This window comes from Moschus berezovskii, chromosome 5, assembly GCF_049115385.1.
Source record: "Moschus berezovskii isolate FMDL1 chromosome 5, NW_MosBer_1.0, whole genome shotgun sequence".
NCBI classification, from domain to species: Eukaryota; Metazoa; Chordata; class Mammalia; order Artiodactyla; family Moschidae; genus Moschus; species Moschus berezovskii.
This window is the reverse complement of record NC_142464.1, coordinates 104,090,841-104,113,116: the sequence shown is the minus strand read 5'-3', so window position 1 is coordinate 104,113,116 and position 22,276 is coordinate 104,090,841. Positions and strand designations below refer to the sequence as shown.

General features: G+C 39.6%; 1 protein-coding gene across 1 annotated transcript in view; it reads left to right on the top strand.

Annotated features, from left to right (window-relative positions):
• The window catches only part of ANTXR2 (ANTXR cell adhesion molecule 2), a 178,920-nt gene that overhangs the window by 67,167 nt on the left and 89,477 nt on the right, over positions 1-22,276 (top strand). The window contains exon 12 of the mRNA XM_055433967.2: positions 9,177-9,272. Within this exon, the coding sequence (XP_055289942.1) occupies positions 9,177-9,272 (96 nt within the window). The remainder of the gene's footprint in view (positions 1-9,176; positions 9,273-22,276) is intronic.

The following is a 22,276-nucleotide window of genomic DNA, read 5'->3' as shown; positions in this document are numbered from 1 at the left end:
GTGACCCCATCGACTGCAGCACGGCAGACTGCCCCATCCCTCACCATCTCCTGGAGTTTGCCCAAGTTTATGTCCACTGAATCAGTGATACCATCCAACCATCTCATTCTCTGTCTCCGTCTTCTCCTTCTGCCTTCCATCTTTCCCAGCATCAGGTTCTTCTCCAGTGAGTTGGCTGTTTGCATCAGGTGGCTAGAGTATTGGAACTTTAGCTTCATTGTCAGTCCTTCCAAAGAATATACAGGATTGATTTCCTTTAGGATTGACTGATTTGATCTTGCTGTCCAAGGGACTCTCAAGGGTCTTCTCCAGCATCACAGTTCAAAAACATCAATTCTTCGGCACTCTGCCTTCATTATGATCCAACTGTCACATCCATACACACCTTCTGGAAAGACCATCGCTTTGATTATATGGACCTTTGTTGTCAAAGTGATGTCTTTGCTTTTTAATACACTCAGTTTGTCATAGCTTTCCTTCCAAGAAGTAATCATCTTCTAATTTCATGGCTGCAGTCACCATCCACAGTGATGACATGGTATGACAGTGTTTTAAGAGGATTATTACCCACCAGGGTTCTTGGCCTCCTTCATCAATACAAACTGATCAGAGGCTAGACAAGAAATTCAGGCAAGGTTTTATTGGGGCTCTTGTTGCAGCAAGGGGGAACAAGAACAAACAACAAGTTCCTCTGCTTTCCTGCTTGCTGGGCAGGGAGTTTGTCCCTTTCAATGGGTGAGGGTAGTGGTATGTCCAGGGCTTGGGCCAGTGGGGTGACTTAGGTGGTTGCCCACCCCTTAGGTGGTGTTGTGTGCAGGGGGCATGGGCAGTACCCTGCTTTTGTTCTGACTCTTAAGAAGTGGCAGTTTGGTTTTTTGGTCTCTTTGTATCTTTTGTCCAAAATTTGCCCTAACTGTGCATCCACACAGTTATTTTTAGTCCCTTACAGTTTCTTTGTTTTTTGTTGTTGGAAGAGAGGCTTAGGTACTAGCATTGCAGCACTGTGCAGCAGAGGGTCTTGGGTTCCATGATCATTCTGGTTAGAGTGAAAACAGTGGAAAACAGTGGAAGGTCTCTTTGTATCTTTTGTCCAAAATTTGCTCTAGCTGTGCATACACACAGTTATTTTTAGTCCCTTACAGTTTCTTTGTATTTTGTTGTTGGAAGAGAGGCTTAGGTACTAGCATTGCAGCAGAGGGTCTTGGGTTCCATGATCATTCTGGTTAGAGTGAACAGTGGAAGGAAAGCTTGGAAATAGAACATTTAGATCAGATTATCAACAACCTGAAAAATAAAGAGCTTAGAGTTCATCCTCCAAGTCTGTGGTTCCTCAGCTTTAGTACACAGAGATGTCAGTTTTAAAAATGAATGAAGAGAAAAACATCTTCTATGTTCACGAGAGCTTGAGCTTAACTCTGAAGAGACAAAGTTTAGAGTTTTTTCTTTCCAATTTTATTAATATAATTGACATATAGCACTGCATAAGTTTAAGATGTACAACATAGCTATTTACTTACATAACCATGGGATGATTCTTTTTTTCTCATTAGATTTAATCATTATTTTTATTCAAGCTCAAATATGTCTGGCTTTGTTGTTGCTAAGTCATGTCCGACTCTGCAACCCCACGGACTGCAGCGCTCCAGGCTCCCCTGTCCTTTACTCTCTCCTGGAGTTTGCTCATATTCATGTCCATTAATTCTATCTAACCATCTCATCCTCTGCTGCCCTCTTCTCCTTGTGGATGGTAGTAATATTACCATTTTATCAATATGGAAAGTGAGACTGGAGCTGATGAGAAAAGACCAGTGGATGTGTGCATTACCTCTCTATTCAGAATAGAAGAGGACAGTGGGTAATACTATGATATAATAAATGGTGGACATTGTATTTATGTGATACCTAGCCTTTCAGGCATATTTGGATATGATACTTAGGGAATGTATTGAAATATTCAGATATTGTTAATTAGGTTAGTAATCTTATTCATTCTAGGATGATGTTTTTGGCTCTTCATAAGCATTTGAAAGTCACACCAAATAAAATACCATTACTTTAGCAGTTGATTAATCCTTGTGGAAATCCCACAAATAAAGAACCCCCTCTGTTCTCCAGGAGCATCTGGGCTCGGTCCTACTAAGGCACTTATGTCACTGGTCTGTAATTTCCTGTTTACTTCTCTGCCTTTCTCTGCAGTCTGTGGCTTGCTCACTGCCTCCCTTTTGGTGCCTGGTGCTTACACAAGGCAGGTGCTCCAAAATTATTTGTTAAAGGAATGAATGACAGTACCTATATATTCGAAGTGGGGATACTAAGATTTGGATTTAAGAGATTTAAGCTTAGGGTCTGAGGAGGGCTTAGACTTAGGCTGTCTGTTCTCTCTCTCTTTTTTTTAAATTTTGGCCATGAACAGGCAGCATGTGGGATTTTAGTTCCCTGACTAGGGATCAAACCCGTGTCCCCTACTTTGGAAGCACAGAGTCTTAACTACTGGATGGCCAGGGAAGCCCTCAGGGAGTCCATTCTCTTCATTTGTCTCAGAAGGTCTCCTAAATGTGTCTCTGTTTTTTAAAATGCAATGAGAGATATTTGTTCTCCCCTTTGGAACCACTGCTCTTCTGATTCTTTTATAATAATATACTAAGAATGTATTTTTGAGCAAGAGTTACATTCCAGACACTGTGCTAAGCCTTGGACATGTGCTCAGCACTTTATAATTCTCACCACTAAAGAGAAGGCTGTTATTATGATCTTAATTTTACAGATGAGAAAACTTAGGAACACAGAGAGCCACCTCCAATCTTTAGTGCCCATATATGCAAAGTAGAAGCTGCTTCCTCTCGTAAGTGGATCTAACTCTCAGTAGGGTACACACAGCTTGATGTGCCAAATATTAAGTGATTTCAGCCTTCACCGCCCCCAAGAAAGGGGAGACTGGGAGCCTCGAGACTCTGGAGGTTAAATTATTTGCTCAGTTTCAGAGTCGAGTAAATGCTGGAATTGAGAATTGAACCTGTCTGTCTGCCCCTGTTGCACAATCTTCCATTCATTACCAGGTCCTGATCTGATTTATGTAAGATAAAGGTTGGCAATTTTTTTTTTTGTAAAAGGTCAGATAGTAATTATTTTCAGCTTTGGTGGCAATACAGTTGCACTTCTCAACTCTTCCATTAGTGCAAAGGCAGCTATAGATATATAAACAAATGGGCATGGCTGTGTTCAACCAACTATGTACACTAACCTTTGAATTTCATGTAATATATTTTTCTTTCACTTTCTTCCAGGTATATAGTAATGTAAAATATTTGTTTTAGCTTGCTAGGTATCTTATGAAATTGATGAGCTGATTTGCCCTGTGGGTCATAGTTTGGTCATTCCTGATATGGAATATTTCAAAAAAAAATCCAGTAAATGAAATCATCACCTATTTTATGACCCTTTTTTTTTTTTCCCAAGCTCTGGACTCATGGAAATGAAGTTGTGGAGATCTAGTTCCCCTTTTCTGTTTCTGTTTTATTCTAATGTGGTTGTGGTTGCTGTGATTAATTATTTTCTAGATTGCAACATACTGTTCACAAAGTTTTGAAATTTTTGAGTGATTCCTCTTTTCTTGTAGTTATTTTGCAAGTACAGTAGTAACTCTGATTTGTTTTTATACTTCTTTAATGACTAGAATTTCACATCTGTTTGGCAAAGTTTTTCATTGTACCTTATAGCTTGCTTTGAATGAAGAAAAGGAAATTAGATGCAGATAAAGTTCAAAGACTGAATGCGTCCAGGACAACTAGAAAATATATTCCTTTTAGCCCCAAATCAAGCTCAAGGTTCTGTCCCCAACTGAAACTTTAAAAAGTTTTGGCTTCACAGCCTTGACCAACACCTGAGTGAGTTAGTGTTAGTCGCTCAGTTGTGTTCAACTCTTTGTGACCCTGTGGACTGTAGCCAGCCAGGCTCCTCTCTCCATGGAATTCTCCAGGCAAAAATACTGGAGTGTATTGCCATTCATTTCTCCAGGGGATCTTCCCAACCCAGGGATCAAACCTGGGTCTCCTGCCCTGCAAACGAACTTCTTAGCATCTGAGCCACCAGGGAAGCCCCAAGGTACTAAGTCTCTAATTGGTCTCCTCAGCTAACTTGTCTTTGTAGACATCTGAAAATGCTACTTGTTCAGAACTATAGTTAGGAAGAATTGATCCAACAGATGGTCACTTTGAAGGTCATCCAACAAATTTGTTAGGTATCAACCCAAACAATCCAACAACCCAATTCTCTGTGTAATAAAGAAGATTCCTGCTTTCTAGAAATTTGTGTTTCATTAGTTTCTTCAGTTGCTTCAGGTCCCCTCAGGTTCTGTTTTCCAGCCAAAAGTTGTCTTTTCTTATTCTTGCAAGAAGCCACTCATTAGACCCCCACTTCTTCCTGGGCTTTCTTGTACTTCCCAGGAGGTCCTCTGAGAACCCCAGTGCAGGCTTGTTCCTTCTTTGCCCTGTTTCTCTTGTACCGTCTTTCCATCCTCCTCACATTTATGATTGTGTGTTCAAGGGGTGTCCCTCTAACTAACCTGTGGGCTTCACGAAGACTTGCACAACATAGCTTTGGCAGCTTTTTAACTTTCTACTGTTTAAAGAGCATCACACCTAAACAGAAATGAGAGGCTTTTAGTTTCTCCCTATGATACAGATCTCTGTGTAATCAGATCTGGTTTCATCTGACTTTGAAGTCTGCACTTTGCAGCACAGTGTCTGCTCATAGAACTGAAATCTATGATATGTTTGACCTTTTTTCTTAATTTGTTTATAAAGTTATCCGAACAATGGAATTATTTCCCTTTCATTGCTGAGGTCTTTCATGTTCTAATAACGGCTCTGGAAAATCAAAACGAAGGAACTGTGGAAGCCTGGATTTGTATCCAGTTAACTGAACTCATGTCTGGGACTGGGGCATCCAGGGGAGTGTTTACGGCAAGTTCCAGTTGCGTTCAATTCTTTGCTTACTGTGACCTGTTCCCCCTCATGCTTAACTTAAATATGATAGAACAAGTCTGAAGGTCTGTGGAAAGTGTATATTTTCATAGTTTTCTTGTATACTAATCTTCAGAATCAGTTGAGATGATAATATTATTATATGAAATTATATTTACATCTGGATGTGCACAGTGTTTTGTGAGTTCCTCACAGGGACATTTTTGAAAGAAAATGCAAGAATTTTGACGGCCTGTCATGGCTAGCCCGTCTACTTTGTATTCTGTCAGTATGATTTTCTGAATTTTCTGCTCATGACACATTTGTAGAAAGAAAAAAAAAAACACTAACCACTAAACTTGTAGCATATTCACACCTTCTAGTTTCATGTCTGTATTTCTGAACATAGGATTTGAATTCTAAGAAAAGGGGAAAACAAATGTTCATAGTACCCTTTTGGAATTTGTGAGCAGAGCCAAATGGTGAGCCATTTCGAAACATGGACACTGTGGCTCAATCCTCGTGCAGGAAAGGTCTGGGGGGAACGTTGTGTTCACTCCATACATGAATGGTCACAGATTGGGAGTGTCTTATGTAAGAACTTAAAGGTGGGATCATGAATTTAACACATTTGACAACATTTCTCCCATAGGATATCATAGTTTTCTATGTATTCTGTTGATATTGTTATATTCTTGTTTGTCTAGATTTCAGAGCTTAGTGTAATCATTGCATGATTTGTTCATGAATGTTTGGAATTCCGTGTAGAAAGATGCACTTTGAGTGCTTTCATAAGTATCCTGATGTGTGCTCTGAATTACTTCCTTTGGTTTTGAGAACAGAGAACTTAGATAATTACCTGAACATTTTCTGTGATGTATTTATCTTCTCTCTCACTGATACACACACATATACACACACAAATTTCTATCTGCAAGACACTGACTTAGATGTTTAGGTTACATCAATAAATACATGTTGAGTTTATACTTTAATTCTATCAAACTATACATCAAGAAGTTGCTAGATGACTACATGTCTTTTCATTTCTTAAAATTAAAATTAATGTTTTATGGTAAATACCATGTAGCAGCATCTTCAAGTGCCTTAAAAGTGGGTTAATTGTAAATAATAGAGCTTTATGAAGATTGTATGTGTGTGTGAAGTTTCTGTACTTAACTTTTATTGTCTTCTGAAAATAGATTACATGACAAGTCAAAGATTCTAGGTGCTATTTTGGTGGTGTCTGTTTTGGTTAATTTGCAACCTAACATCAGTTATATAAATAGCTTGTAGGTTATTCCTTCTTATATCCAGATGCAAAATTAGAAAGCAAAGAATGGCTTTCATTGTTCATGTATATACTTGATTGTTAATCTTCTCTAAAATTTCTGAAGTCAGTGCATGTTTTATGGTCTGTGTTGCCCTGAGAATTATTTTATAAGTTATGTTTAGTGGATTTATTAAAATTGAAACGCAGTTAATAATCAATGTCTTTGAAAACTGATTTGTTTGGAGATAGTTTCCAAGTCACTGTATGGTAATCTTTTTCTTTTTTTATACTGTGGTATACTAACATAATACTGGGAAACTGTGACTCACATTTCAAGATTTTTCTGATAATATAAAGAATATTTTGCTAACGCTCCTTAAACTAATACTTTTGAAAACTACCTTCTCTTCTTCAGTTATTTACAAATAACTATCTACATAAAGAGGCTTCTCTGGCGGCTCAGTGGTAAAGAGCCCACCTAGCAATTCAGGAGACACAAGTTTAATCCCTAGGTCAGGAATATCACCTGGAGTAGGAAATGGCAACCCATTCCAGTATTCTTTTGCCTGGAAACTTCCATGGACAGAGGAGCCTGGAAGACTACACTCTATGGGGTTGCAAAGAATCAGACACGATTGAGGGAGTGAGCAGTCAAGCATGTCTACATAAAGATCATTATCTCTTTGTGCATAAGTTATTATGCATTACAATTCAAATTCCATCATAAAATGTTCTAATTTAATGCCAGCACCACTGTTACTTCAACATCCAAAAGTCTTTTAGTTTTTTGATCAGTCCTAACATTTCCCCAAATGGATACTGGGGGATCCTAGTTCTGTAGGATATTGATAATGTTATGAGAAAAATATTGATTTGTGCTGATGTAATTTGGACTTTTTTTTTCCTACTGCAAAACCATTCAGAGCTTTAAAAATATGTTAATGTACACAGTGCTTTTCTAAGAGAGATATCCTGGTTATCACTTTGCCACAAAGAATTTCATGCTTTGGGACAACTGACTTTATTATTGTATAGATTAGAAAACAGAGTCCCCTAAGAATTAAACAGCTTGCTTAAAATTAGACATCCAGACTAACAATTGTAAGGCAAGACCGTTCTAAGATGAGCGTTGGTAGGTTCTTTCAGCTTCAGGCTCTCTCTTTATCAGCTCTTGGGATAAATGTGATTCTTGCCTTGATTTCTGGGCTTGAACTTCTTATTTGTTTTGAATGACCGAGTATGTATCTCTGAAAACTTGCCTTATAAAGACCCAAATTCCCACCCAGAGAGAATGTATTGATTTATTTCTTTGATTTTTTTTTCCTTCCTTGAAGTCTTTTCTTAAAAAAATAAAAATACAAACAAAACATGATTACTGGGGATCTCAGAGAGTAAGCATTTGAAAGAGACACTTTGTTCTCTTGGAAAATTGATCTCTGTGCTAAAAATTAAGTACTCTTCTTTGTGTCATAGCTCAGGTGGTAAAGAATTTGCCCACAATGCAGGAGACCCTCATTCAATTCCTGGGTTGGGAAGATCTGCTGGAGAAGGGAAAGGCTATCCACTCCAGTATTCTGGCCTGGAGAATTCCAAGGACTGTATTCCATGGAGTTGCAAAGAGTCGGATATGACCGAGAAACTTTCACTTTGTGTTTGTGGCTCTTGCCATCTCATTTATTTGGAGTTCATTCTCTTAGTAAATAGTTTTACATACCAGGCCTGGAATATACCTGGATAAATAGATTAGGAATAGGCCCTGCCTTCCTAGAACTCATAGTGAATATAGAAAAGACAAATTAAATAATTGTAGTTTATCATAAATAAATAAGCAAATCAAATACATAAATTGTGCTAAGTGCTAAAGTTTAAGGTTCAGAGAACTGTGCCATGTACAGTAAGAAGGGGTACTTTCTAGCCAGAAGGTACGAGGAAGGCTTCCTGAGGAAGTGGCTTTAGCTACGCCCTGTAGGATGAATAGGTCGTTGGTAGATGAAGCAGGTAGAAGTTGAGCCCAGGACAGAGGTGTTAGGACTGGAGGAGCTCGTTATTAGGAAGTGAAAGAACACCAGTGTGGTTTGTGGTTGTGATTGGGCAGCACTTGAACTGCCATGGGTGATCCTCTGATATACGAATGCATAAAATTGCATCCTTACATTGATACATGTGTGCCACTTGCCAACAAGAACCATTGTTGTTGGTTTGTCACCTATTTGGTGAGTTTTGGTATTCATCGTGTCCTACCATTTAAGTATATGAAGAAATAATGCTCCATCATCAAAAAGTCTGGGGAAATTCTGCATAAATTCTGCCTAGAGGTAATCATGCTTGTAGCCACAATAATCTTTTCCCAGAGACCATAGGGACTGTTCATGGGGCTTCCTAGGTGGCGCTAGTGCCAGAGAACCTGCCTGCCATGGCAAGAGAGGAGAGTGATGTGGTTCGATCCCTGGAGTAGGAAATGGCAACCCACTCCAATATTCTTGCCTGGAGAATCCTATGGACAGAGGAGCCTGGTGGGTCACAAAGAGTTGGATACAATTGAAGCAACTTAGCACACACAGCACAGGACCATTCGCACAACTCCAAATTGTGATTTTTTTCCCATTTTTCTTTAAGGTATAATTTCAAACACTTTGGGAGGGTTTTATACTTATCCTTGCCTGTCTTAACGTAATATATATGAGGTATAATATGAGGAAATTTAATACAAATAGATTATATTTAGTATATTATATAAATATAAAATGGAATATAATGTAAGTAGTATATAAGTAGTAAGATAATTTATACAATTTAAAGAATGTAAAGGAATATATTAGCAATCTGGTTTAACATTACGATGCTTCCTATCATTTTTTCTGGTGTTTCCTTAAAAAGTATATGTTTGGGATTGGACCATCAACTTTGCTGACTGCCTTGTTTTTGTTTTCGGCTTCCTCCAGTCTAGTGGGATTGCAGCCCTCATTGCTATTTTGGTGTTACTGCTGCTCTTGGGTATTGGACTGATGTGGTGGTTTTGGCCCCTTTGCTGCAAAGTGGTAAGTAAGAAGGATTTGCAGTCCTTTTTTTTTTAAACATCAAGGTGTAAAGTAAGGCTGAAATATGAATCAGTGCCACATTGCTCAACAACAGCAAAGTTTCAGTTAGCAAATTGAATTTTAATAGTTATATATTTTAATCATTGTCAGAAATTCTATTCATGCCTGCTAATAAATGTTTACTATAAAACTTCATCTAGGAAGCACTTCAAAATCAGGTTTAGGGGAAGAAGAGGAGGAGGTAGGAATGATGATAGGGATAAAGAATTTCCCACTCAAGTACAAAAGAATTTCAAGTAAATTGAATGATATTTTCTACTGGATTCATTGAGAGGGGTTGATAATCTGTCAGGTTTGGGGTTTATTTTGTTTTGTTTTCATTGCTTATTGAATGTTTCATTATCTCTTTGAAAGATACACTATTTCAGGACTTTTTCTGTTTGCCTCTTGGAAAAACATTTTAGAAATAAGTCACATGCAAATGTTAGGGTGTCTGTGAAACAGTCACTTTGAAGTTATGACAGTTGGTTTGAGGTTGTGTCATTTTTCATGCTTGAGTAAAACCTCTGAAAGAACATGGATATATGCAAGCTTTCTAGTGCTACTGTAGCAAATTGCCACACATTTGCTGGCTTAAAGCAACACAAATTTATTACCTAACAGTTATGTAATCACAGATCCAACATGGGTCTTGCTGGGCTAAACTAAGCTGAAAAGTATCGACAGTGATACATTCCTCTCTTAATGCTCTAGAGGAGAATCTGCTCCCTTGCTCTTTGCAGCTTGCAGGGGCTCCTTCCATTCTTGCCTAAGCCCCTTCCTCCAGCTTCAGAGCCAGGCATGCTGCATCTCTGTCACCATTCTTCTGTAGTCACATGTCTTTCTGATTCCAAACCCAGCTGGGAAAGGACCTCCAATATCAAGGAACCATGTGATTAGGTTGGACCCACCTTGATGCACGCATGCATGCATTATGCATGCATGCATAATCTCGCATCTCAATATCCTTCATGCTAATCACATCTGCAAGGTCTCTTTGGTCCTGGAAGACAGCTTATTCACAGTTCCAGGGAATTAGAGCATGGATATAAAGAGTCGGACACGACTGAGTGACTGAACTGAACTGATCCTTGTATGTGTGTGTGTGCTCAGTTGCTCAGTTGTGTCTGACTCTTTGTGACCCCATGGACTGTAGCCCTCCAGGCACCTCTGTCTATGGGGTTCTCCAGGCAAACATACTGGAGTGGGTTGCCATTTCCTTCACCAATGGATCATCCTGTCCCAGGGATCGAACCCGCATCTCTTGCATCTCCTGCTTTGGCAGGTGGACATCTTTATGGGGCCATTATTCTGCCTGTCACGAGGTGGAGCTCTAAGTAACAAACATCAGCACATTTCAAGCAATATAACTTGGATTGTTCAGGCTTCATAGAAAAGGTTATTCTGAAGAAGTGCTCCTTCAAAGCATGCCTACTACCTATTTTGATATCCTCTTCTTATCAGCACATTATATTGAACTTTATGTTTTGTGGATCACAGTAGTGTTTTACGTAATATTACTAGACTCTTTTCCCCTCTCACCCTTGCTGACTGATTTCCACTCCTTGCAACTTCAGGCAGTGCTTTGTATTACTTCTACATTTATTATTCATCGTACTTCAGTCCACTTTCATGAGGCAACTTTACAATCCTTTATCTCAGAGCAGTTGGCCACGGAGGAGGCACAGAATTAATTTAGACAACAGCAGAGACAAGAAGCATCCTGTCTCTTTGCTGAACTAATCAGTTTCCTGCCACAGCAATTTATGCTCAGTTTCCTGTTGTAATCTTGATTATATTAGATATGGTGATTTTTAGAAGAGCTAACTTTCTTGAGTCTCAAATTAAAAAGCAAAGAGGTGCCTCAATATGATTTGTACTCCTTACTTTTTTAATTTCAAATTCACAGGGGTGGTTTTCATTCTTTTGTTACTTTGCATTTTCATTTGCTATTGACCAGAGGGCTCAAAAGTGTCAAAGTATATGGTTTTTTACAAGGACACTTGAGAAGACTGAACTGGGCTTCTTTGTGAGGTTGCTGCATTCCTGCTCAGTTGCTCAGTTGTGTCTGACTCTTTTGCAACCCCCTGGACTGTAGGCCACCAGGCTCCTCTGTCCATGGCATTTCCCAGACAAGAGCACTGGAGTGGGTTTGCCATTTCCTTCTCCAGAGGATTTTCCTAACCCAGGAATCAAACCCAAATCTCCTGCTTGGCAGGCAGTTTCTTTACCATAACACTTGATGTAATCAAATGAAGTCTTCACCGTCACATGTGATGTTATAGAGGGGATTCAATCATCAGGTAGTGAGACTAGATCCATTCCATCCCTGAAACTCTGCAGATTGGGAATCAGGAATTATATTTCTTTATGCAGGGTATAGAGGGACACCATTAAGGTGTGTTTTTAGGATGTCAGCAGGGCTTTCTATTTACAGAGACATCATGAATGCTTACTAATTTCTGCAACTTATTTAATAGAGAGAATCATCCTTATTTTACATTTAGAAATATAGACTACAGAGCAGTTAGCCTTGAGTATGAACTTGCCTTTAGATCTAAAAATAAATGAATTGAGCTTTCCAGGTGGTGCTAGTAGTAAATAACCCACGTACCAAAGCAGGAGATATAAGAGATGCTGGTTCGATCCCTGGGTCAGGAAGAAAATGTAGGAAATGGCAACCCACTCCAGTATTCTTGCCTGGAAAATCCTATAGATAGAGGAGCCTGGTGGGCTGCAGTTCACAGGGCCACAAAGAATCAGACGTTACTGAGCGACTGAGCACATAAATGAATCAGAACAAATGTTCCCTAAAAACACAGACTTAAAAGCAGAGAGAAAATAGAGGCAAAATTCTGCATTCAGCCCTTAGTAATCTGAGCCAGTGATGGGCTTGGAATTAGGGGTTCAGAAATGTCTACCATATGATATGGAAACTCATATTTTAATACGAAGCACAGAATGGTAGACAAAGTGAGAATGGAGGTTCATGAGTATGCCAGGAGCAACACATGTCAGGAACACAAAGGAAAGAGGAATTTGCCAGAATTGAGGGATTGTTTCAGGGAAACTGGGTGGAGCTGCCGATTCCAAACTGACTTTGGCAGTTGATGAGGGACATTTCCTATGAAGTGTGTGTGGAATTACAAGTTATTCAGACGTGCTTTGAGATGTCATAGGCTGAGGTCTAGCGTGCCAGGGAAAGGAGCAGTGAAATATGCTTTAGGATCTAGGCATGAACCTCCTATGTCTTTGAGGAAGTTTGAACTCACCCCAGCGGTGAGGAGAAAACACTGGAAAGATTTGATCACTGATGCCCTGAAAGAAGCTTTACTTGCTGTATATGGTGCTGAGATCTGGTCCCAGTGGGGATTAAGTCTTACCCAACTGAGATCCATCAGCTATTGAAATACAAGCCAGTAATAGACAGTGTGCCTTAGATATGGCGGTGGGCAGGGGAGGGGCAACGTAGGGATGGGGGGAGTGGGGAGTACCAACTATTGGGTATAAGTTAGGCTGCTGCTGCTAAGTCGCTTCAGTCGTGTCCGACTCTGTGCGACCCCAGAGACGGCAGCCCACCAGGCTCCCCCGTCCCTGGGACTCTCCAGGCAAGAGTACCGGAGTGGGTTGCCATTGCCTTCTCCTCAGTTCAGTACAGTTCAGTTCAGTTTCTCAGTTGTGCCCGACTCTTTGCGACCCCATGAATCACAGCACGCCAGGCCTCCCTGTCCATCACCAACTCCCGGAGTTCACTCAAACTCATGTCCATTGAGTCGGTGATGCCATCCAGCCATCTCATTCTCTGTCGTCCCCGTCTCCTCCCGCCCCCAATCCCTCCCAGCATCAGAGTCTTTTCCAGTGAGTCAACTCGTCGCATGAGGTGGCCAAAGTATTGCAGTTTCAGCTTTAGCATCAGTCCTTCCAATGAACACCCAGGATTGATCTCCTTTAGAATGGACTGGTTGGATCTCCTTGCAGTCCAAGGGACTCTCAAGAGTCTCCTCCAGCACCACAGTTCAAAAGCATCAATTCTTTGGCGATCAGCTTTCTTCACAGTCCAACTCCCACAGCCATACATGACCACGGGAAAAACCATAGCCTTGACTAGACGGACCTTGGTTGGCAAAGTAATGTCTCTGCTTTTTAATATGCCATCTATGTTGGTCATAACTTTCCTTCCAGGGAGTAAGCGTCTTTTAATTTCCTGGCTGCAGTCAGCATCTGCAGTGATTTTGGAGCCCAAAAAAATAAAGTCTGACACTGTTTCCACTGTTTCCCCATCTATTTCCCATGAAGTGATGGGACCAGATGCCATGATCTTCGTTTGCTGAATGTTGAGCTTCAAGCCAACCTTTTCACTCTCCTCTTTCACTTTCATCAAGAGGCCTTTGAGTTCCTCTTCACTTTCTGCCATAAGGGTGGGGTCATCTGCATATCTGAAGTTATTGATATTTCTCCCGGCAATCTTGATTCCAGCTTGTGCTTCTTCCAGCCCAGCGTTCCTCATGATGTACTCTGCATATAAGTTAAATAAGCAGGGTGACAATATACAACCTTGACGTACTCCTTTTCCTATTTGGAACCGATCTGTTGTTCCATGTCCAGTTCTAACTGTTGCTTCCTGACCTGCATACAGGTTTCTCAAGAGGCAGGTCAGGTGGTCTGGTATTCCCATTTTTTCAGAATTTTCCACAGTTTATTGTGATCCACACAGTCAAAGGCTTTGGCATAGTCAATGAAGCAGAAATAGATGTTTTTCTGGAACTCTCTTGCTTTCTTCATGATCCAGCGGATGTTGGCAATTTGATCTCTGGTGCCTCTGCCTTTTCTAAAACCTGCTTGAACATCTGGAAGTTCACGGTTCACATATTGCTGAAGCCTGGCTTGGAGAATTTTGAGCATGACTTTACTAGCGTGTGAGATGAGTGCAGTTGTGCGGTAGTTTGAGCATTCTTTGGCATTCCCTTTCTTTGGGATTGGAATGAAGACTGTCCTTTTCCAGTCCTGTGGCCATTGCTGAGTTTTCCAAATTTTCTGGCATATTGAGTGCAGCACTTTCACAGCATCATCTTTCAGGATTTGAAATAGCTCGATTGGAATTCCGTCACCTCCACTAGCTTTGTTTGTAGTGATGCTCTCTAAGGCCCACTTGACTTCACATTCCAAGATGTCTGGTTCCAGGTGAGTGATCACGCCATCGTGATTATCTTGGTCGTGAAGATCTTTTTTGTACAGTTCTTCTGTGTATTCTTGCCACCTCTTCTTAATATCTTCTGCTTCTGTTAGGTCCATACCATTTCTGTCCTTTATCGAGCCCATCTTTGCATGAAACGTTCCCTTGATATCTCTAATTTTCTTGAAAAGATCTCTTGTTTTTCCTATTCTGTTGTTTTCCTCTATTTCTTTGCATTGATCACTGAGGAAGGCTTTCTTATCTCTCCTTGCTATTCTTTGGAACTCTGCATTCAGACGCTTATATCTTTCCTTTTCTCCTTTGCTTTTCACTTCTCTTCTTTTCACAGCTATTTGTAAGGCCTCCCCAGACAGCCATTTTGCTTTTTTGCATTTCTTTTCCATGGGGATGGTCTTGGACCCTGTGTCCTGTACAATGTCACGAACTTCTGTCCAGAGTTCATCAGGCACTCTATCAATCAGATCTAGTCCCTTAAATCTATTTGTCACTTCCACTGTATAATCATAAGGGATTTGATTTAGGTCATATCTGAATGGTCTAGTGGTTTGCCCTACTTTCTTCAATTTAAGTCTGAATTTGGCAATAAGGAGTTCATAATCTGAGCCACAGTCAGCTCCTGGTCTTATTTTTGCTAACTGTATACAGCTTCTCCATCTTTGGCTGCAAAGAAAATAATCAGTCTGATTTCGGTGTTGACCATCTGGTGATGTCCATGTGTAGAGTCTTCTCTTGTGTTGTTGGAAGAGGGTGTTTGCTATGACCAGTGCGTTCTCTTGGCAAAACTCTATTAGCCTTTGCCCTGCTTCATTTCGTGCTCCAAGGCCAAATTTGCCTGTTACTCCAGGTGTTTCTTGACATCCTACTTTTGCATTCCAGTCCCCTATAATGAAAAGGACATCTTTTTTGGGTGTTAGTTCTAAAAGGTCTTGTAGGTCTTCATAGAACCGTTCAACTTCGGCTTCTTCAGAATTACTCGTTGGGGCATAGACTTGGATTACTGTAATATTGAATGGTTTGCCTTGGAAACGAACAGAAATCATTCTGTCGTTTTTAAGATTGCATCCAAGTACTGCATTTCGAACTCTTTTGTTGACCATGATGGCTACTCCATTTCTTCTAAGGGATTCCTGCCCACAGTAGTAGATATAATGGTCATCTGAGTTAAATTCACCCATTCCAGTCCATTTTAGTTCACTGATTCCTAGAATGTCTATGTTCACTCTTGCCATCTCCTGTTTGACCACTTCCAATTTGCCTTGATTCATGGACCTAACATTCCAGGTTCCCATGAAATATTGCCCTTTACAGCATCGGACCTTGCTTCTATCACCAGTTATATCCACAACTGAGTATTTGTTTGGCTTTGGCTCCATCCCTTCGTTCTTTCTGGAGTTACTTCTCCACTGATCTCCAGTAGCATACTGGGCACCTACCGACCTGGGAAATTCCTCATTCAGTATCCTATCATTTGCCTTTTGATACTGTTCATGGGGTTCTCAAGGCAAGCATACTGAAGTGGTTTATCATTCCCTTCTTCAGTGGACCACATTCTGTCAGACCTCTCCACCATGACCCGTCCGTCTTGGGTGGCCCCACACGGCATGGCTTAGTTTCATTGAGTTAGACAGGGCTGTGGTCCATATGATCAGATCAACTAGTTTTTTGTGATTATGATTTCAGTGTGTCTGCCCTCTAATGGCCCCTCCCAATACCTACCGTCTTATTTGGGTTTCACTTAGCTTGGCGGTGGAAAATCTCTTCACAGCTGCTCCAGCAGAGTGCAGCCACTGTACCGGAGTGGGTTGCCATTGCCTTCTCCTACAACGATGTATTACACAACACAAGGAATATGGCCATTGTTTTGTAATAACTGTAAATGGAGTGTAACCTTTAACATTTGTATTTAAAAAAAAAAAGATATAGCCTGAGCAAAGTGTCTCTAACAAAGTATAGAGAGTTGGAATATAACAAGTAAGCTAAATCAGTTAGAGAAAGATGAGGAGCTGATGTAAAAAGGAAGGGTCAAAGGAGACCATAGCCTTATGAAAAACGAGATCTTGAGTATAACAGGAGGTGTACTATGATAGTACAGCTGCAGGATATTTATTTATTTGATTATGTTTAGAGAACATATTTCCACAATGCTGGTATTAGAATATGATTAGTTGATTTTTAGCAATGTTCGGTTATTAGGGATTATTTTGGACTTTGACTATCAACTATTACCGGTAATAATTCTTTTTAATAGGCATTGAAATGCATTTATTTCAGCTTAGTGTTAGTCACTCAGTTGTGTCCAGCTCTTTGCAACCCCATGGACTGTAGCCTCTGTCCATGGAATTCTCCAAGCAAGAATACTAGAGTGGGTTGCAATTTCCTTCTCCAGAGGATCTTCCCAACCCAGGGATCAAACCTGGGTTTCCCGCATTGCCGGTCAATTCTTTAATGTCTGAGTCATCAGAGAAGTCCTTATTTCAGCTTGGTGTTGTGTAAATTTCTTTTGTTTGAGTGTCTTTTAAGTATGGGGGCAAACATTTAGCCTTTCAACTGAAATATTATTAAACAGCTTAAAATGTCTGTTTTCAGGCACATTTAGACTATGTCAGCCATCACCTCCTTGGGAATCATATGCTTAGAAGCTCTTATCGAGATAGAAATCCTGGAATGGAAACAAACCCTGAACAGAGGCACCCATATTTGTCACACATTCTTCATTGAATCATTTCATAGTTTTAAAAAATATCTTGTGAAATAATTTAACCATTCATTTTTCAGAGATTAAAATTTCACAGATATCTAATTAATGACTCAGAGATGACAATGTTACCTATGTCTTAACCCGGATTTTTTTTTTTTCTGCTCCTAGTAACTGGAAGGCTCTCAGAGTAGTTGCTGTCAGATTTCTATCTGTGGTGTCTCTCTCTGAGGGGAAAGGGTGGTTGGCTGAGACATCTCCAGGGATCAGTATGGTTTAGGATAGCCCCTATGGTAAGGTCAATACTGATCCCTAAAGATATCCAGGTCTTAATTCCTGGAAACTGTGATCATTGTCTTCTATGGCAAAAGAGACTTTACAGATATAATGAAATTCAGGATCTTGAAATAGGGAGATCATCCGGAATGACCTAGCTGGCTCTAAATACCATCACTGTACCCATATAATAGGGTGACAGAGGAGATAAGACCACAGATGGGGAGAGGGCAGTGTGACCATGGAGGCAGAGACCAAAGTGATGCAGCTTCTAGTCAGGGAATGCTGGCAGTCACCAGGAGCTGGAAGGGGCAAGGAGTGATAAACCCCTCGAGTCTGCAGAAGGAACCAGCTCTAATGACACCAGACTTTAGTTGTAAGACTCAGTTTGGACTCCTGGCATCTAGAACTATAGGAATATAAATTTCTGTTGTGTTAAGCCACTGTTTGTGGTAATTTGTTATTGCAGCATTAAAGATCTAAGAGATTCCCTACATGATTCTGATATTCGCCAGAGCTGGGGATCACCGCTCAGGGCTATTGATTTTGGGGAATTCTTATATAATATGTTTTCGGATCAACTCATTACCAAAACTGTCTACGGAGTGCAAGAAGTTGTAAGATGGGAGATAAGGAAATATTCTTAAAATATTTGCAGTGATTCTGTGGCAGTTAAAACCCATGTGCGTTCTTTAAAATTAGAGTTACCATTCTGTTTTGTTTTGGGTCAACTGTCAAGTAAATATGCGTAATGCTTTATATACTGAGTAGAATTTATGCACTGTTTCCGAGTGACAGGAATTTGTCGAAGAAACAGGTTTCCTATTTTACGAAGTATCCGAGACATATATGTTATTAGAACCCATTGACAGCATGACAGCAAAGATCCATGGTCAGCTGTCTCAGGGTGCTTATTATGTGATGGTAGAAACCAGTCCAGTCCCATACATATTCAGATACGTACCACTATTTCAAAATTATGAGAGGGAAAGACAAATACCATATGTTTCCACTTATTTGTGCAACCTAGAAAACAAAACAAAGAACAAGTATAACCAAACAGAAGAAGATATGGATACAGAGGACAAACAAGTGGTTGCCAGAGGGGAAGGGGTGAGGGATGGGTGAAGGGGATTAAGAGATCCAGAATACAAGTTATAAGATAGTCATGAGGATATAATTAGTCATGAGGATATAATGTATGGAACAGGCAAAATAGTTGTATTGTTACAACTTTCTATGATATAAAAATATTGAACCACTATGCTGTACACACAAAACTATTGTAAGTCAATTAAACTTTAAGAAATCATGATAGTTCCTAGACCTACTATTATATTTCATTATTTGATGAACTAATAAAGAAGCACATAGTATTTCTGTTTCACAGATTTGGTTTCTTGTTTTTAAAGTAGATTTGACAGTTACGTTTCAATACAATTGGCTTCCTTTTAATCCTGTGTATTTTTATTTAGCTTGTTAAGTCTAGGAAGGGGTTCATTGGTCCCCTATAATCAGATTGCCAAAGAGGAATATAGAATAAAAAAGGTTAGGAAAAAACTCCCCAAATAGAATATCTGGCTACCAATGATGCTTTTAATATTAGACTGTTTAAAAATGTTAAATGTTTCAATTCATTTAATGAGTATATTAAAGGATAAAAGAGATAGGTGATATCATTAAAGACAGATTAAAATGTTGCAGATTTGTGTCCTCTGTGTGCCTAGGTTTTCCATGGCAAATAGGATCTAAATCAATGATCTTTGGAGAACTTTATCTCGTAGTAGTAGTAATAGTAGTAATAATAGTAGAACCCTCATGCAAAGCTGGAATTTTTAGGCTCTGTTATTAGTGAACTATAGAGTATGTTGAGTTTGCAAACTATTCCATCAGGGGGGGAAGTTCTCATTTTTGTGTAAAGTTATTTCTCATAACCTGTTTATGATTCTGTTTCCTATTCATTGAATAACCCCATATCCATCCTTCATAACTGCTTTTCTATAACAAAGATGTCAGCAGCAGCCTTCCTTTTCCTTAGATTAAAAAAGGGGAGAAGTTAAAAACAATTATGTATTGAATCATGAGGGAGATATCAGAAAATACGTCTCTTTACATCACTGTTTAACTAATAAGATGTGTTGAGTTTACGGCAGGTTTGTTTTACTACCAGGATAGCAGAACTGACCGTCCTTTAGTTGCATCATTTGGAAGAACTGGGCATTCTGCAAAATTACAGATGTAAGGCTATTGAGGTGGCAAACAAAGACTTTCTGGAGTGTTGTCAATTAGAGTGTGTTATCCAGCTGCAAATAAATATCTGAATATGCTGAAAATGATAAATGTTCACTTTGCTCTAGTATCCTTGGCCAAAGTTCTCCATCCACAAGGGAGAACTGCAAGCTCATTTTTCCTCAGTACATTTAAGACATTGCATAAAGATCTCATAAATCTTTTTAAAAAACCATTTTAAAAAGTTATATTTTTAAAGCCCAGTTTACTTATAAGTAAGCTGGGGCTTTCATGATGAGGATATATCTGACTAGAGCTATATAGAATCATTTTCTTAGCCAGCAACAGCTGTGCTGTCCTTTCTAAATAGTAATAATGCTTCTACATTGCACTTGTTTTTTATTGTTGAGGAGGGCTCTTGGTGCCTTTACTGAGTTACTTTGAGAGCAGCCTGATTTTTTTTTTTAAGAATGCACAATAAAACAGAAGGAATTTAAATTTTAATATGCCTTCCTTGCACCATTAATTAAAATGATTTATGTTTGGTTGCCTCTTTGAAATAGAGTGTGATGTTAGTACTTATTGGTTCTATGGTGATGTTTTCCAACAGATCATCATTACAGAACAGGGTATCACACTCTTCCCAGTGTTAGTTTATTTACCTTGAGAGCAGTACCTTTACTTAACTCCAGGAGAATACACTCTCACGGGGCTTCCCAGGTGGCCCAGTAGTAAAGAATATGCTTGCTGATAGAGAAGACGCCAGTTCGATCCCTGGGTCGGGAAGATCCCCTGGAGGAGGAAATGGCAACCCACTCCAGTATTCTTGCCTGGAGAATTCCATGGGCAGAGGAGCCTGGCAGACTACAGTCCATGAGGTTGCAAAAGAGTTGGACACAACTGAGCATGCATGCTCCCTGACCCTTCAAAGCACACTCTCACATTGTTCTTCCCAGTCCTCGTTAGGCATTTAAAATTATATTTATTGTCCGGACTTCCCACTATTATTTGTTTATTCTAAGCAGTCTCTTTGAACATTGATGAGTCTGTCAAGGAGGAAAGGAAAGGGAGGCAGATAACCCAGCCATATCTTGGTCTCATTGTTGAAAGCAACTCACTTTGTGGGATTTGGAAAAGGACTTCCCAAACACTAATGTCAGAGAACTTTGTATTCATGAGAGGAAAGGCATTGCACTTGTTCTATGATCTTATCAAAAAAGAAAGGGAAGAGTGAAAGGAAATTCCACATGTATTTTAAACAAGTTTTTGTACACACTAAGGATGAGTTCTTGAAGTCTGTGGACCCTTAGGTGCTTAGATGACATTGCTGAAATATTGGGCATTTGCTTCTGTCACTGGCAAGAGTCACTTCTGAAATACTACTTGATCTACAGTCGTTACACAGTATCTTTTTTTTTTAATCCAAGGCAGTTCACTGTTGACAGTTCTTTTCACTCTTTTCTGAATATCGGAACATATGATTGCATCAAGCTGGCTGCAGGCTCCAGTGCTGACATTTTCTAGCGCAAAGAATGCCCACATCACTCGAACATTTGAAAAGTGTTAATGAGCAGATCAAAAGGACTGTTGCCTGAAGCAGCTAACTTTTTTTTTTTTTAAATCGGCTCTCCTCCAAACTGAAATCTTCATTCTAGCAGCTAAGTAGATGAGATGTAATCCTCTCTGATGATGATAATAACAAATGAAAAAAAAAATTGGAGAAGAATCAAACTCTGCATATGGTTCATAAAGTGGTGAAAGTGTTTTCCAGAATCTTCAATATCGAGTTGAAGGATGCTAAGTAGAAAAATTCCTGGCAACTAGGCAATATTATGCCTTTTAAAATCTGCAAATTCTCATAAAATATGGTGCATACGAATACATCCTTTTCTGAGATGAGTGTTCTTGCACTATTTAATACAAGAATGGGATTCTCATGACTGTTATTTTTAATGTATTTGGACCAACAATAAGGTTTCCTTTTCTTCTGCACTAATTTTACTGAAATGTAGGGACATCAGTGGACATAGACTTTTGCCATTTTTGGCTTTTGGACTGAATGACTTCAGATTATTTTCACTCTCCTTTGTTACTTATGAGGTTGTGTGGTACAATGGAGAGACGGAGCATTTAGAAACATCACACACACACAACATTTATTTCCTATTCCAACATTTCTAGGGCAATGATGTTGGGCATATGAATGAATATGTTATGTCCCTATAAAATGAAGATGATAGCATCTGTCTCATACAGTTACCATAAATACTGATCTATATTGTCTATATCTATCTTATCTACCTATTCATCTATCTATCTAACCATCCATCCATCCCACCAAGTAATGTACTTCTCAACACATATTAAACCTTTTCTCCTGTACCCTTTCCCTTGGCCTTCACACCTTATTTTAAGAGGATGTCATGTGCCAGTGAAAGTTGAACCCAGAGTTTGGAGGTAGGTGGACCAGCGTCCTGGGTTTAAATACTAATTCTGATGTTTTCTCTGTATATCCTTGGACAAGTTACTGAATTCAGAGCCTCCCTCTCCTTATATTTAAAATAAGCATAG